The sequence below is a fragment of the Salvelinus alpinus genome, chromosome 1 (genome assembly GCF_045679555.1).
Source record: "Salvelinus alpinus chromosome 1, SLU_Salpinus.1, whole genome shotgun sequence".
NCBI lineage: Eukaryota > Metazoa > Chordata > Actinopteri > Salmoniformes > Salmonidae > Salvelinus > Salvelinus alpinus.
In genome coordinates this window covers 62,808,466-62,826,527 of record NC_092086.1, presented here as the reverse complement: position 1 = coordinate 62,826,527, position 18,062 = coordinate 62,808,466, and the positions used below count along the sequence as shown (strand labels likewise).

The 18,062-nt window shown below is 42.4% G+C and overlaps 1 protein-coding gene across 2 annotated transcripts in view; it reads right to left on the bottom strand.

Annotated features, from left to right (window-relative positions):
- The window catches only part of p2rx1 (purinergic receptor P2X, ligand-gated ion channel, 1), a 48,088-nt gene that overhangs the window by 5,264 nt on the left and 24,762 nt on the right, over positions 1 to 18,062 (bottom strand). The window contains exons 3-12 of one of the 2 annotated variants that reach the window (XM_071413487.1): positions 16,587 to 16,658; positions 16,096 to 16,168; positions 9,275 to 9,365; positions 8,946 to 9,026; positions 3,772 to 3,913; positions 3,272 to 3,417; positions 2,715 to 2,805; positions 2,528 to 2,593; positions 1,970 to 2,065; positions 86 to 184 (exon numbers count right to left, since the gene is read on the bottom strand). In XM_071413487.1, the coding sequence (XP_071269588.1) occupies positions 86 to 184; positions 1,970 to 2,065; positions 2,528 to 2,593; positions 2,715 to 2,805; positions 3,272 to 3,417; positions 3,772 to 3,913; positions 8,946 to 9,026; positions 9,275 to 9,365; positions 16,096 to 16,168; positions 16,587 to 16,658 (957 nt within the window). The remainder of the gene's footprint in view (positions 1 to 85; positions 185 to 1,969; positions 2,066 to 2,527; positions 2,594 to 2,714; positions 2,806 to 3,271; positions 3,418 to 3,771; positions 3,914 to 8,945; positions 9,027 to 9,274; positions 9,366 to 16,095; positions 16,169 to 16,586; positions 16,659 to 18,062) is intronic. The other variant, XM_071413496.1, reaches the window with a different exon arrangement.

Sequence of the window (18,062 nt, the reverse complement as noted above, 5' to 3'; positions counted from 1 at the left end):
CAATTGATTAGGCTTAGCACACAGCATGCACCAGCAACCTTGCCCCAAGATAAAGCACACTTTACTTTTCACTACATGCACTCACTTTATGTTGTAGGATTATATTGGCTGAGACTTGTGGTCCTGCATAGACGTCAGGGATGTAATAGATGAACGTGTTTATACCCAGCCTCAGGTTGTCGCACTGTAAATAAAAAACCAACGGTCTTCCTGTCTCATTTAGCCTCTTTAAAGAGAATAGCTGAGTAGGAGTAGTAGTAAGAGAAGAGGAGGACAGCAGGTTAAGATCTGCCCTCCGTTTTCTCTACTTCTGTCAGAACAGAACATCATCTGTCTGTGTTGCCTGGTAACCATCTGAAGGGATATCTATCTAGGGACAGCTTCTTTAGACTTTAACTACAGAATGGCAGTAGGACTTTGAATCTGTCCACATGCATGCTGTTACTTAAAACTGGGATGGAAATAAACACGTTATTTGAATAGTCCCCAATAGATGCTTTATAGATGTTCACTTGTCAACAAACTGTTCAAGTAACTATCCACTAATCCTAACTCCAACCTTAGATTAATTTCCATATCCCAGTTCAACCCTAACCCTAACCCTAACCCTAACCCTAACCCTAACCCTGAACGCCAATGCGATCCGGAGGCGCCGTACGAAGGGTGTGACGCAATTACCGAGCCTCTGGAGGCTTGTGGAGGCCAAATCGAGCTCCGTACAGTATCGCTGTGCACCTCCCAAAAGTTGTTACAATGCGGAGGGATCCGTATAGCTCCATATTAACATGATTGGTTGACGGTAGATGGGGGCGAGAGGTCCTGTATAAACACAAACTCACTTCCTTGACAACCTTCGTCACAACAGCTCTACTCTGCTCCGCAAAGCACAATAGGTATGAATGCCCTGACTTCTGCAGACACTGTATCACCGTAACTGCTGTAAAACCAATGCAGACTTGGGATTGGTCATACATCGCCTTTAACTCTATGTACACATGCAAGCTGTTGCATATTAACAGCGTTGCAGTTGACAGGGAGATTCTCAATTGCTCCTCTTCTTCCACGGAAGAGTTATGAAACCCGCCGCACCCACTTTGAACCAGCTGTTATTTTCTCGGAGGAAAAAAGCAAGCGCACATTTAAAAACGATACGCTACTTATCGTTTATCTATAGAATGTCTATCACAACTCATTACATACACATTGGTCGTTCTTGAATTGCGGTGGCATTTGGGGCATGGCATTTTGGAAAAATGAACTTCATTTTTTTGTTTTGTATTTATTTAAATCTTCCCATTCTAAATCAACTAATATGGCAACTAAATTACTTTAAATATGTTTTACCATCATGATAAAATTGTGCCACCAGTAGGAAAAGTAACACCAATGCATAGCTGCAGGAAGTAGGGGTGCTGAGGGTGCTGCAGTACACCCTGATAAGTCTGAATTGTTTTGTTTTTGTTTTCACAAAATTAGTGCACAAGGCCTTTATTACTCCTGTATGAGCAAAAAAAAATTGTTGTCAGCAGCGCGGGAAGCCATGCATCTTCCCACCACAATTCAAGAACGATTTCTCCGCTTTAATTGTTATTTGCCTGAAGACACGCTAGTGGAGAAGGAGGGCCTACTTTTATACGCGCGCATTGGGTGCAGGGTGCAGGTAATCGAGCCAATCCAATCGAGATTCTCCCATAGTTTGCTGACAGTTTGAGCATGTATAGATCATCTCTTAGGGACTATGCAAATAAAGTGGGACCTAGTAGCCTTCCCCAAAGAAGGAGACAATTACACCATGTATTTCTTCGAGAAAACACATGAACTGTTGGGTAAATTACTATGTGTATTGTTGAAGGTCTGTCTGCCCAGTTTTCTGTACAACTATTTATAGAATGCCTCTATGCTACCATTTTTTGTTTAAACTGAATGACTGAGGCTCAACGCTACGCAAAAGTTAGAAACTCAAACTCACCTGCTCTACTGTTTCTGTGACCTTGAATTTCATGTTGTTGTAGAACTCCCTCTTTGGTAGTAGATACAGAAGGATCAGATCGCATACTACAGTTGCCTTCGGAAACACAACACAATTATTTGCATCATAAACATAAAGAAATAATATACACTGACCAGGTGAATCCAGGTGAAAGCTATGATCCCTTATTGATGTCACCTGTTAAATCCACTTCAATCAGTGTAGATGAAGGGCAGAATACAGGTTAAAGAATAATTTTCAAGCCTTCAGACATGGATTGTGTATGTGTGCCGTTCAGAGGGCGAATGGGCAAGACGAATTGAGGCTGTTCTGAGGGAAAAAGGGGATACAACTCAATAATAGGAAGGTGTTCTTAATGTTTTGTGCACTCAGTGGACATTGAATTATGTGTTCATAACTACCGCTGTCACACGACTGAATAGTTAAAGATGTTTGTTTAGTCTACACTATGCAAGCTGTTCAAGAGATACAGTAGGCTACTTGAGATTCGGTATGCTTTGAAATATCAGATAGGATGTGTAGTATTGCAAGACTCACCACTCCAAAGATTCCAACGCCAGACCCTATAGCTGTTAGTGTTGGGATGATATCAAACTTTCTGGCCTGGGAAATAACAATACGATTAACAATCTTCATCGTTTTCATCTACCGTTGCAAGGGAGGAATTCTAGAAACACTGGCGGGAACATTACAAGGATCGCAATCATGAACTTCATGAACTTACCACTGAACGAACAATGATGTCGAATCGAATCCCAAACACTTTCAGAAGTGTTCTTTTCTCCTGTTTGTCCTCCATATAATGCTTTGCATACCTAAAGCACAAAATGTAAACATTTGGGCAGCCTCTAGGCTCGTGCTTTAATCAGATCTGTATTTCTCTCTCTTCTGCCTTTTACATGACCTTAGCCATGCAACTAAGAGTACTCTGTATAATGAATACAGCGTACTCTTCTTAGTCACATGGCTAACAAGACCCCTTTCTAAGAGTTTTTCTTTCACCTATTCAAAATTCAGAACAGGCTTTTCGATTTACAATAAGAAAGGGGCCCTTACCAGAAAGGTCAATAAATACTTCAGTATTGTTGCAGATGTTTTTTTTCTTCCTGATTTATTGAGATAGGACTGTGAAGATGAGACAGGAAACGTAGGCAAGATTGCGAGTCAGAAAGGCAGTGAGTCAGATTCAAACCCACACCGAAGATGGGATAAAGTTGTACCAGAGTCTGCAGCACTAACCGCAAGACCACACAGGACACACATGGCAGATGCTTTATTTACCGGAAGTTGTATCCAACAGACGCTCTAGCCATGTCTGTCTCATTGGGATTTCCATAGAGACCGTGGAAGGTGTAGATCGGTTTACACTCTGACTGGTCATAGTCCAAGTTACAGGTCCAGTCAATGACGATACCAATCGCCCCGCCCTGTCACATAACAATCAGTACAAAACATCCAGTCAATGAGGGTACAACTAACCCCAAACAACACAATACTACGCCATCAACATTGCCAATCAATGGAGGTACCAATAACACCTAAGTGAAAAAGGAGTCTCCAGACACTTAAATCAGAAGCAATTTGTGTTTCTACTAATCTTTCCCTCGGTAATGACCTTCGTCAGAGCATACCTCGTTACCAATAACACCACCATCGATCAATGACTCAACAATAAACACCAACACTATGATCACCAACACTGAACACACAGCCATCCCATGGATTGTGACAGGTGCTTGTAAACCTGCTTCACTCATAAATAGTATAGCATTATTGCTCACCATTTTGGCTATGGTGGCGAAGTTGAAGCCAGACAGCTGTACCAAGTCACCCAGTCTGAAAATGGGACACAGTGGGGACGTTGTCGGGTCATACACACAACTCTTGATGTACTGATTGTCGATACCTTCTACAAGGTTACTCCTGGGAAGGGAATGGGAAGAGATTATTGTTAAAAAGATGACAAGTTTATATCTTACTGTACTAGTTATTTGACTACATAGATATTTGAATCAAGATCACATTTGGGATACTACTTGCCTAAACATGAATGGATCTGGTAATTATATCACTCCTACCACTACTAGCTGTCACATACCATCGCCATCCATATTCAATGCATTACATACACAATATAGTGAATTTGGAAAGTATTACGGCCCCTTGACTTTTTCCACATTTTGTTATGTTACAGCCTTATTCTAAAATGGATCAAATTTGATTAAAAGCGTCTCTGCACAGCTATTTTCAGGTCTCTCCGAGAGATCGCGTTCAAGTCCGGGCTCTGGCTGGGCCACTCAAGGACATTCAGAGACTTGAACCGGAGCCATTCCTGCATTGTCTTGGCTGTGTGCTTAGGGTCGTTGTCCTGTTGGAAGGTGAACCTTTGCCCCAGTCTGAGGTCCTGAGGTTTTCATCAAGGATCTCTATGTACTTTGCTCCGTTCATCTTTGCCTCGATCTTGACTAGTCTCCCAGTCCCTGCCTCTGAAAAACATCCCCACAGTATGATGGTGCCATGTTTCCTCCAGACGTGACGCTTGGCATTCAGGCCAAATAGTTCAATCTTGGTTTCATCAGACCAGAGAATCTTGTTTCTTATGGTCTGAAAGTCCTTTATGTGCCTTTTGGCAAACTCCAAGCGGGCTGTCATGTACCCTTTACTGAGGAGTGGCTTCCGTCTGGCCACTCTACCATAAAGGTCTGATTGGTGGAGTGCGGCAGAGATGGTTGTCCTTCTGGAAGGTTCTCCCATCTCCACAGAGGACCTCTGGAGCTCTGTCAGAGTGACCATCGCATTCTTGGTCACCTCCCTGACCCTTCTCCTCCGATTGCTCAGTTTGATTGGGTGACCAGCTCTAGGAAGAGTCTTGGTGGTTCTTCCATTTAAGAATTGTGTAGGCCACTGTGTTCTTGGGGACCTTCAATGCTGCAGAAATGTTTTGGTAAACTTCCCCAGATCTGTGCCCCGACACAATCCTGTCTCTGAGCTCTACGGACAATTCCGTCGTCCTCATGGCTTGGTTTTTGCTCTGACGTGCACTATCAACTGTTGGACCTTATATAGACAGGTGTGTGCCTTTCCACATCATGTCCAATCAATTTAATTTACCACAGGTGGACTCCAATCAAGTTGTAGAAACATCTGGATGATCAATGGAAACAGGATGCACCTGAGCTCAATTTCGAGTCTCATAGCAAAGAGTCTGAATACTTATGTCAGGTATTTCATTTAAAAAAAATTGTAAATGTGCAAACGTTTCTTAAAAACCTGTTTTCGCTTTGTCATTATGGGATATTGTGTGTAGATTGCTGGAAAAAAATTCATTAATTTTAGAAAAAGGCTGTAACGTAACAAAATGTAGAAAAGGTCAAGGGGTCTGAATACTTTCCGAAGGCACTGTATATGTGTGATGTAATACATTTATACAACGAGTGGGTCTAATCCTTGACACTGATTTGTTAAAACCGCATTCCAGACAGTGTCTATTCCACAAGTTACCACTGGCTAAAGCTATGACTTTGAAATGCCTATTACTCTGTTCCATCTCACTGTGAAATCCACTGTCTCATCAGCCCAGTCAGACAACTTATAAAGTTGATATCCACTGTAAAAAAGCATCTCGACATTATCTTCCATTTATTTAACACTAGCAATTGGTTTTCAATAGCGGAGATTTGTATAAACCTTACTGTCTGTCTCTCTGACATTTGCAACATTGTTTCAGTATTGAACTTCGATCTCCAGCTTTCCCATAGTAATGGGAAAATGTAGAGGTGGGAGTTGGGATGAGACAGACAGCCAGGCAACTTTTCTCAGCCAGTCGAAAATATGAACCAGCATAATTTTGATGGATAAATACAAAGAAATGTCAATAGAAAACAGGTAAAACAAAACAAAGTGCAGCTAGTTTGCAGTCTTTCCAGCTTCAGTTTTAAGTGACTGTACAAGCTGTGTTGTTGGCTAGCTCCTCTGAAACAAGTGTCCTGACAGGAGAACACATTTTCTATGCCAGGTGAAATCGCGCATCATTAGCTCATTGTTATGGATGTATCAAAATGCTGTAAATTGGCACTAGAAAACAGCTTAAACAAATGCAAATGCAGATATTTTGTTGTTATTCTAATTGCACTGTTAGACGTGACCGTAAGTTAGCCGTAGTTGGCTAACTAACAAGCAAGGGATAACAACGTTGCCAGTATTGTAATAGAACGACTGGGTCGAGTCCATAGATGCAGAACAAAAATACTTAACGACTGGGTCATGACTCTGGCAACCGAACCGATAGAACGAACAACCAGCCGGCTTGGGTAGCAAACCTAGATTTGTGTCGGGACAATGAAACAGTATGAATAATTACAGCAAAATAACATTCTTAAGCCGGCGCACAATTGGCCCAGCGTTTGGCCGGCCTGGATTTCCTTGTTCCATCGCGCTCTAGCGACTCCTTGTGGTGGGTCGGGCGCCTGCAAGCTGCCTACGGTCGCCAGCTAAACGGTGTTTCCTCCGACACATTGGTTCGGCTGGCTTCCGAGCTGTGTGTCATGAAGCAGTTCGGCTTGGCAGGGTCGTGTTTCGGAGGACGCATAGCTCTCAACCTTCACCTCTCCCGAGTCCGTAGGGGAGTTGCAGCAATGGGACAAGACTGTAACTACCAATTGGATATCACGAAAAAGGGGTGTAATGTAAATCATTATATGAATAATGTATTTTGTTGTTGTTGTACTTTTACCCACCTGTTGTATAAATGTATTACATCACACGTTTACAGAGTCTTCGGAAAGTATTCAGACCCCTTGACTTTTTCCACATTTTATTACGTTGCAGCCTTATTCTAAAAGGATTAAATATTTAAAAAAATGCTCAGCAATCTACACACAATACTCCATTATAACAAAGCAAAAACAGTTTTTTAAAAATGTTTGCACATTTATTCAAAATAAAAAACATAAATACCTTATATGTAAGTATTCAGACCCTTTGCTATGAGACTTGAAATTGAGCTCAGTTGCATCCGCTTTCCATTGATCATCCTTGAGATGTTTCTACAACTTCATGGGAGTACAATATACTGTACTCTATTGTACTATACTCTACTTTTCTTTACTGTACTGTACTCCTGTATTGTATCGTACTGTTCTCTACTGTGCCTACTCACTGTATTGTACTATTCAAACTTGTGAAACATACATCTATAATAGGTTCAGATTTCGTCCAATCCGGTCCGTCTGTGGACATTAACATCAAGGCCAGGGTGGACTGACCAAATTTCAACTACTTTTCAACGTCCATGGACGTCTGGTGTCGTTTGGTGCTCAGTGGTTGAGGATGCTGTATATAGTAAATGGAAAGAGGGGGGGGCTCATGGGTAGGTGTCAGTAAGAGCTGGGAGAGGTGACATTAACCTGAAAGTGAGTGAGAAAGACAGAGAGGGAGAGGTTGTCCAGACTCAGACGGTTTTAACACTCTTGCTTTGACCATCAGACAACAGAAAGAGAAAGAAAACAGTTTTGAGATGAAAAGTATGCCAGTGGAAGAGAGGACAGTAGCAGGTGACCCAACTGTGGTTTGTGACTATTATGATTTTGGTAACGGAATTACAAGTCAAAAGGTAATATTTCTTAAACTTAGAGAAGCCAATCAATGTCTCCAAAACGAAATATGTGTTTATTAGTTGGCAGGAATCTTTACATCAACATTATTGTGTTTCGATGTATTTCTAAGGCCCCTTATCCATCTGTTTATCCAGAAATGTTTAAGATGGAAAATGGTTGAAAAATGTATCTATGCCTTTGTAACGATGTGCGCTGAGAGTTGGGAAGCAAGTTCAGGGAGTGAGTGTTTTAATAAATAAACACAACATAATAAGAAACATGAACGCACAGACATGACACAGGAACAGAAACAATAACGCCTGGGGAAGGAATCAAAGGGAGTGACATATATAGGGAAGGTAATCAAGGAAGTGATGGAGTCCAGGTGAGTCTGAAGACGCGCAGGTGCACGTAACAATGGTGACAGGTGTGCGCCATAACGAGCAGCCTGGTGACCTAGAGGCCGGAGAGGGAGCACACGTGACAGCCTTCTTTTCCCATATAGTCTCTTAGCTTTCATTTGAAACCCAAATTGATATGCCCCTATGAACTTTTTAATCCTTATTTTACCAGGTAAGTTGACTGATAACACATTCTCATTTACAGCAACGACCTGTGGAATAGTTACATGGAGAGGAAGGGGGATGAATGAGCCAATTGGAAGCTGGGGATGATTAGGTTGGGATTTAGTCAGGAAACCGGGGTTAACACCCCTACTCTTACAATAAGTGCCATAGGATCTTTAGTGACCACAGAGAGTCAGGACACCCATTTAGCATCCTATCCAAAATACAGTACCTTACACAGGGCAATGTCCTCAATCACTGCCCTGGGGAATTGGGAAATGTTTATGGGGACCAGAGGAAAGAGTGCCTACTACTGGCCCTCCAACACTTCCAGCAGCATATGGTCTCCCATCTAGGGACCGACCAGGACCAACCCTGCTTAGGTTCAGAGGCAAGCCAGCAGTAGGATGCAGGGTGGTCCTATTTGATGGACATGCCCATATGATATTAATCTATGCTCTTCTCATGATCACTTGCCTCTCGTGGTCCTAGGAGAGTTGTGCCCTGCTCCTGCTCTGACCTGTGCTCCTGACTTCAGCAGCTCTCAGGGGAGCGAAAGGGGAGAACCGTCTTTATGTTGTTGCTATGGTAATTGGGCCGTATATTGTAAGGCAGGATCATGTAGGTTGAGTGAGACAGATACCACCTGCATCATGTGCAAATACTACAGATCTCAGGAGAAGAACCAACTTTTTTATGCTTTTATGAGTGTAACAGACTAAACCATAGTGACTTTCCTCATACTAATAGAAGGTTATGAAAATATATACACTGTATCAAAAAGGGGTCACTCACCTCTTAACACCATATGCTGGAAAGGTGACAGAGTTTTTGATGAACAGTGTGTGGTTCTCTGCCGACATCAAAAGTGCGGGACTGCACGGAAAACAGTAGAACATAGAAAACGAAGACAAACAAAGCATTAACACATCAAACACACATAGACATACAGAGGTCATCATAGAAAATGGATGGAGACCATTTTCCTTTCATAAAATAGCTTACAAATCACTTGGTTCAGTTCAAAGTAACATTCAGTACATATAACTTATAACAAGTAATAAATGATTATAGCTACAGGCTTTATGTAAAGTGTTAACATCATTTTCAGTGATCCTACATACTCTGGGATTTTGCGGTCATCTTCCACAGGGCACCAGGCTACAACCTCACACGTCTTGGTTGTGTTCCCCACACACTTCCCCGTCATATGTCCTTGGGGTGGACGGTGGAGGGGGGCAGCGAGACATTGACATGGAGAAAAGACACGTGAGGGATATAGATTTTCAACATGAAGTACGCATGAGTATGAGTCCTTCACAGAAACAGAATTAACGTTTCTACGTCCACTTTTTTTTCTTAAAATCTTATCTAAAATGTATCTCATTACAGAACACCAAAGGAAACTGTTAAGAGAGCAAAAAGAGTGCTGAGATATCTCTTTTATATCTCTCTGATCTGAAAAGTAATTTCCTTCTGCATGAAAAACATTGAAGCTGATGTGGTTCTGAGAGGTTGAAAGGGCTTAGATTTTTTACATTTACATTTAAGTCATTTAGCAGACGCTCTTATCCAGAGCGACTTACAAATTGGTGCATTCACCTTATGACATCCAGTGGAACGGCCACTTTACAATAGTGCATCTAAATCTTTTAAGGGGGGGGGGAGTGAGAAGGATTACTTTATCCTATCCTAGGTATTCCTTAAAGAGGTGGGGTTTCAGGTTTTTTAGATATAACCCATGGGCATATTGGGACAGTTACAAAATACAGAGCCAACCCTTTCAACTTCCTACGTTATATAGGTTCATCATTCTACTGTATAGGCTTATTAGATTGGCTTCTACTACTCCCTATGTGTCTGCTAATCTGTCTGCCTATGTCTCTGACTGTGCTTATGACTTGTGTCGATTGCATTTGTCTGCGAGTTAATGGTTCAAATCAAATCAAATGTTATTAGTCACATGCGCCGAATACAACAGGTGAAATGCTTACTTAAAAGCCCCTAACCAACAATGCAGTTTAAAAAAGAAGAAGAAATAAAAGGAACTAAAGTAATTAAAGAGCAGCAGTAAAATAACAATAGCGAGACTATATATAGAGGGTACCTGTACAGAGTCAATGTGCGGGAGCACCGGTTAGTCGAGGTTATTGAGGGAATATGTACAGTTAAAGTCGGAAGTTTACATACACTTAGGTTGGAGTCATTAAAACTCATTTCTCAACCACTCCACAAATGTCTTGTTAACAAACTATAGTTTCGGCAAGTTGGTTAGGACATCTACTTTGTGCATGACACAAGTAATTTTTCCAACAATTGTTTACAGACAGATTATTTCACATATAATTCACTGTATCAACATTTCCAGTGGGTCAGAAGTTTACATACACTAAGTTGACTGTGCCTTTAAACAGCTTGGAAAATTCCAGAAAATGATGTCATGGTTTTAGAAGCTCCTGATTGTCACGTTCCTGACCTTGTTTTCCTTTTGTATAGTTGTGTTTAGTGGGTCAGGACGTGAGCTGGGTGGGCAGTCTGTGTTGTTTGTTCTATGTTAAGTGTCATTGTTAATTGACCTTGTATGGTTCTCAATCAGAGGCAGGTGTTTGACGTTTCCTCTGATTGAGAACCATATATAGGTAGGTTGTTTCACATTGTTTGTTGTGGGTGGTTGTCTTCCGTGTCTGTATGTTTACCACACGGGACTGTATCGTTTGTCGTTCGTGTATGTAGTCTGTTCCTGTTCGTGCGTTCTTCGTTTATTTGTAAGTTCTCAAGTCCAGGTCTGTCTACATCGTTTACTTGTTTTGTAGTTTGTTAAAGTGTTTTCGTGTTACGTCTTTACTTTAATAAATCTTCGTTATGTCAACATTTCACGCTGCGCTTTGGTCCAATCCCTACAAGAGGAGGAGAACGACCGTTACACTGATAGGCTAATTTATATCATTTGAGTCAATTGGAGGTGTACTTGTGGATGTATTTCAAGGCCTACCTTCAAACTCAGTGCCTCTTTGCTTGACATCATGGGAAAATCAAAAGAAATCAGCCAAGACCTCAGGAAAAACATTGTAGACCTCCACAAGTCTTGTTCATCCTTGGAAGCAATTTCCAAACGTCTGAAGGTACCACGTTCATCTGTACAAACAATAGTACGCAAGTATAAACACCATTTGATCACACAGCTGTCATACCGCTCAGGAAGTTGACGTGTTCTGTCTCCTAGAGATGAACGTACTTTGGTGCGAAAAGTGCAAATCAATCCCAGAACAACAGCAAAGGACTTTGTGAAGATGCTGGAGGAAACAGGTACAAAAGTATCTATATCCACAGTAAAACGAGTCCTATATCGGATAACCTGAAAGGCCGCTCAGCAAGGAAGAAGCCACTGCTCCAAAACCGCCATAAAAAAGCCAGACTACGGTTTGCAACTGCACATGGGGACAAAGATCGTACTTTTTGGAGAAATGTCCTCTGGTCTGATGAAACAAAAATAGAACTGTTTGGCCATAATGACCATCGTCATGTTTGGAGGAAAAAGGGGGGGGGCTTGCAAGCCGAGAGCACCATCCCAACCGTGAAGCACGGGGGTGGCAACATCATGTTGTGGGGGTGCTTTGCGGCAGGAGGGACTGGTGCACTTCACAAAATAGATGGCATCATGAGGTAGGAAAATTTTGTAGATATATTGAAGCAACATCTCAAGACATCAGTCAGGAAGTTAAAGCTTGGTCGCAAATGGGTCATCCAAATGGACAATGACCCCAAGCATACTTCCAAAGTTGTGGAAAAATGGCTTAAGGACAACAAGGTCAAGGTATTGGAGTGGCCATCACAAAGCCCTGACCTCAATCCTATACTGAAAAAGCGTGTGCGAGCAAGGGGGCCTACAAACCTGACTCAGTTACACCAGCTCTGTCAGGAGGAATGGGCCAAAATTCACCCAACTTATTGTGGGAAGCTTGTGGAAGGCTACCTGAAACGTTTGACCCAAGTTAAACAATTTAAAGGCAATGCTACCAAATACTAATTGAGTGTATGTAAACTTCTGACCCACTGGGGAATGTGATGAAAGAAATAAAAGCTGAATAAATTAATCTCTCTACTTTTATTCTGACATTTCACATTCTTAAAATAAAGAGGTGAACCTAACTGAGCTAAGACACGGAATTGTTACTAGGATTAAATATCAGAAATTGTGAAAAACTGAGTTTAAATGTATTTGGCTAAGGTGTATGTAAACTTCCGACTTCAACTGTACATGTAGGTAGAGTTATTAGAGTGACTGTGCATAGATAATAACAGAGAGTAGCAGCAGCGTAAAAGAGAGGGTGGCCAATGCAAATAGTCCGGGTAGCCATTTGATTAGATGTTCAGAAGTCTTATGGCTTGGGGGTAGAAGCTGTTTAGAAGCCTCTTAGACCTAGACTTGGCACTCCGGTACCGCTTGCCGTGCGGTAGCAGAGAGAACAGTCTATGACTAGGGTGGCTGGATTCTTTGACTATTTTTAGGGCCTTCCTCTGACACTGCCTGGTATAGAGGTCCTGGGTGGCAGGAAGCTTGGCCCCAGTGATGTACTGGGCCGTACGCTCTACCCTTTGTTGTGCCTTGCGGTTGGAGGCCGAGCAGTTCCCATACCAGGCGGTGATGCAACCCATCAGGATGCTCTTGATGGTGCATCTGTAAAACCTTTTGAGGATCTGAGAACCCATGCCAAATCTTTTCAGTCTCCTGAGGGGAATAGGTCTCTTCACGACTGTATTTGTGTGCTTGGACCATGTTAGTTTGTTGGTGATATGGACACCAAGGAACTTGATGCTCTCAACCTGCTCCACTACAGCCCCGTCGATGAGAATGGGGGGCGTGCTCGGTCCTCTTTTTCCTGTAGTCCACAATCATCTCCTTTGTCTTGATCTGTAACGCTTGTCGTCTGGAGGAGAAGAAGAGGACCAAGGTGCAGCGTGGTAAGTGTTCATATTCTTTAATCCAATACGCAACACTAAACAAAACAACAAACACGACAAACAAACAGTCCTGTAAGGTGAAACAAACACTAAACAGGAAACAACCACCCACAAGCAAAAGTGGAAAAACAGGCTACCTAAATATGGCTCCCAATCAGAGACAACGATAGACAGCTGCCTCTGATTGGGAGCCACACCAGGCCAAACACACAGAAACAGAAAACCTAGACCTACAACATAGAATACCCAGACATAGAATACCCAGACATAGAATACCCACCCAGATCACACCCTGACCAAACTAAAAATAGAAACATACAAAGCAATCTACGGTCAGGGCGTGACATGATCACATTGAGGGAGAGGTCGATGTCTTGGCACCACACGGCCAGGTCTCTGACGTCCTCCTTAAAGGCTGTCTTGTCATTGTCGGTGATCAGGCCTACCACTGTTATGTCATCGGCAAACTTAATGATGGTGTTGGAGTCGTGCCTGGCCGTGTAGTCATGAGTGAACAGGGATTACAGGAGGGGACTGAGCACTCACCCCTGAGGGGCCCCTGTGTTGAGGATTAGCGTTGTGGATGTGTTGTTACCTACCCTTACCACCTGGGGGTCGCTCGTCAGGAAGTCCAGGATCCAGTTGCAGAGGGAGGTGTTTAGTCCCAGGGTCCTTAGCTTATTGATGAGCTTTGAGGGCACTATGGTTTTGAACGCTGAGCTGTAGTCAATGAATAGCATTGCCTACAACTCAGTGTTAGGTGTTCCCTTTGCCCAGGTGGGAAAGGGCAGTGTGGAGTGCAATAGAGATTGCATCATCTGTGTATCTGTTAGGGCGGTATGCAAATTGGAGTGGGTCTAGGGATTCTGGGATAATGGTGTCGATGTGAGCCATTACCAGCCTTTCAAAGCACTTCATGGCTACAGATGTGAGTGCTACGGGTCAGTAGTCATTTAGGTAGGTTACCTTAGTGTTCTTGGGCACAGGGACTATGGTGGTCTGCTTAAAACATGTTGGTATTACAGACTCGGACAGGGAGAGGTTGAAAATGTCAGTGAAGACACTTTGCCAGTTGGTCAGCGCATGCATGTTTCAGTGTTATTAGCCTCAAAGCGAGCATAGAAGTAGTTTAGCTCGTGTGAAAGGCTTGTGTCACTGGGCAGCTCTCGGCTGTGCTTCCCTTTGTAGTCTGTAATGGTTTGCAAGCCCTGCCACATCCGACGAGCGTCGAAGCCGGTGTAATACGATTCGATCTTAGTCCTGTATTAACACTTTGCCTATTTGATGGTTCGTTGGAGGGCATAGCGGCGTTTCTTATAAGCTTTCGGGTTAGTGTCCCGCTCCTTGAAAGCGGCAGTTCTAGCCTTTAGCTCAGTGCGGATTTTGCCTGTAATCCATGGATTCTAGTTGAGGTATGTACGTACGGTCACTGTGGGGACGACTTCATCGATGCACTTATTGATGAAGCTAATGACTGATATATTGTACTCCTCAATGCCATCGGAAGAATCCCGGAACATGTTCCAGTCTGTGCTAGCAAAACAGTCCTGTAGCTTAGCATCTGCTTCATCTCACCACTTTTTTATTTACCGAGTCACTGTTTTCATTTTTGTTTGTAAGCAGGAATCAAGAGGATAGAATTATGGTCAGATTCGCCAAATGGAGGGCGAGGGAGAGCTTTGTACGAGTCTCTGTGTGTGGAGTACAGGTGGTCTAGAGTTTTTTCCCCCTCTAGTTGCACATTTAACATGCTGATAGAAATTTGGTAAAACGGATTTAAGTTTGCCTGCATTAGAGTCCCTGGCCACTAGGAGCGCTGCCTCTGGATGAGCATTTTCCTGTTTGCTTATGGCGGAATACAGCTCATTGAGTGCGGTCTTAGTGCCAGCATCAGTCTGTGGTGGTATGTAGACAGCTACGTAAAATACAGATGAAAACTCTCTAGGTAGGCGAACAATACCTCAAGACTTCCTTAGATATCGTGCACCGGCTGTTATTTCCAAATATACATAGTCCGCCACCCCTTGTTGTACCAGATGCCGCTGTTCTATCCTGCCGATAGAGCGTATAACCAGCCAGGTGCATGTTGATAATGTCGTCGTTCAGCCATGACTCCATGAAGCATAAGATATTACAGTTTTTAATGTCCCGTTGGTAGTTTAATCTTCCGCGTAGGTCGTCGATTTTATTTAGCTTGTGGAACGGAAGGCAGTGGTTGTGTGCATGTATGCATAATATGTGTGTGTGGGACTCTGTTTGCATGCTTTAATAGAATGGTGAGCCAAGGCGCTCAACCACCCTGCGTCATGTTGCTAAGAACATGGAAAGTTGTTGATCTGAAATCAAGCATACTTTTTCTTCATGACTTTGGGCAGGGAAACAATGATGATACAACCTGAACACTTATCTCCCTGACAAGGTTTTTGCTCTCTGACAAGTGAAATCGTGTGCCATTTTAATTTATGTTAAACAACACCTGATTTTGATTACAAGTAATTAGAATCCAGTACATACAGTAGTAATAATTGAACAACGTAAGGGATAGACTACGAAGGACTGTGAATTATTTTCACTGAACTCACATCCCTTTGTTGTTTATCCCTTATTGTAGTTATAGATGGCCAGTGTGAGTAGGCAGGTAGGGATGGTTGTGGTAGTGGCAGTGAAGAATGGTTAGCTTGGCTAGGTAGGTCGTGAAGAGGGTTAGTTAGTGCAGTGTTTCTCAACCTTTTTTATACCAGGGACTGACAAGCTATGGCCCTCTTGTGTCAGGGACTGACAAACTATACCTCTTCCTCCTTTGGGGGACAACCTGCTAGCACTGTAGAACTGACTATATTAGTGTTCAGTTAACCATCTCAGGAACCGGCCAGGACCGGCCAGCAATGTGCCATGAACCAACGCTGGTCCACGGACCAGAAGTTGAGAAACACTAAAAAAGTGAGTGGGACTGTGTCACACTGCCATGCCGTCAGGACTTTACCATGTCCTGTACGTTCTATTATCCCTATTTCACAGTCTGAGTCGGAGTTGCAGAGATACCTGGGTTCTGCGAGCTGAAACACAGGAAGGAGTTAGAGTCAATGGGTAACTGTTGTTGTTGTGTGTGTGTGTGTGTGTGTGTGTGTGTGTGTGTGTGTGTGTGTGTGTGTGTGTGTGTGTGTGTGTGTGTGTGTGTGTGTGTGTGTGTGTGTGTGTGTGTGTGTGTGTGTGTGTGTGTGTGTGTGTGTGTGTGTGTGTGTGTGTGAGCGAAACATGATAAAATATGACAACAAAGGACATAATTTGTTAAGACCACATATTCCTGATTGATAATCTCTGTGCAAATGTATTTAATCTCACAATGAAAGTAGATAAGCTGATATGATGGACTTTACATTTAGCTTTAGTATTTATGAAAATGGATTAATATCAGAAAGATATACAAAGAGATACAGAAAATCCAATAAATACTTTTGAGATGAGTTGACATACCTCAGGACATTTTCCCATTTTCTGACCTTTGGTTATAATGTAGTTGGTCATCACCACAAAAGATGAGTCTCCCTAAGGTGTGTGAGAGAGAGAGAAGAGAAGAGAAGAGAGAGAGAGAGAGAGAAAAGCCCCATTTACACCTGATTCTAACTTGCGCCCTTTGTTCTTATCTTGTCCACATTCTGATTGTGCCCACATTTTTAGACAGGTGTAGACAATCAAAATACACATTGTGATCCGATTGTGATAAGATCAACCTTTCCACATCCAGAGGTAGTCAGATACGCATTGTGTCTGGATATCTTACAAGTGTAGACAGATCTGGACAGAAAAACTATTTAAATCTTCGTTATTTAGCCCTCTAAAATCATTGACAGGTGGTAACATTGACTTATTACATCAATATGTCTTACAATAAATAAATACATATTATTTTGAAAGAATACCTGTGAAATAATTTGCATAAAGGAAGGAACCAGGAAATGCAGACACAGAGGAGAGATAACAGAAACATTTCTGGAAATGTGGGCACAATCATAATGTATACTAGATCAGGACAAAGGACACATGTTAGCACCATGTAAAAACAGGGCTGGAGAGACAGAGACACAGAGAGATTATAATTGTATCTTTAAAGGTGACAATCATACAGTTTGAAGCCATTTGTTTTTCTTTAGTATTATAGCCACTATTCTTATTGTTGTCGCTTTTGTTTTCATAATTATTATTGTATCACTTTGCTTTGGCAACATTGACCTTGTTATTAAAGCATATCGAATTATTTGAATTTGACCTGTATATATAACGATCCCCCGTCCATTCCCTATGGGAACAACAAGGTCTGCTACCGGATATAGTTTTACCTGTAAATGTCCTCACGTCAGAAGGTCATGAGGTAAAATCAGTTGTCATTTAAAATGTTATTACCTTTCACAGACCTGCAGGTCATCTCTCCACGTTATGTGACAAACCTTTTGTCGCTGTTGTTTTTGTAACAGATCTATAGCCCCCGACATGCAACAGAACTACTGAATTACATGAAGGTGCAGTCGAATAGCCCTGGTCTAAGGGACGTTTTCATGTTCTAGTAATTGCATTTCTATGACCCTCGCTCTCCTGTTTCATTCTATTGGCCCTCTCTCGAGTCTCGACCAGGATGTCGTTCATGTTAATGTAAACTAACTCATATGTAGAGGCCATATAAAGCACAGGACTTGTGGCCCTGAATTAATAAGGACTGGTACTGGAGCCTTCCTGCCTGGGTAACAGCATTAGATGGCATCAGACCTAGGTTCAAATACTATTTGACGCCATTTAGCTCTGCTTGATTGGCACTTTATCTGTGCTTGATTGAGCTTCCCTGTTGCAATGGAATCAACAACAAAGTCTAACATCTCCAAAGTACAAACCCCGGCCACCTGACACTCCAGGCAGGCTAAAGTAAACACTCAAAGTATTTGAAAGATCTTAAATAGT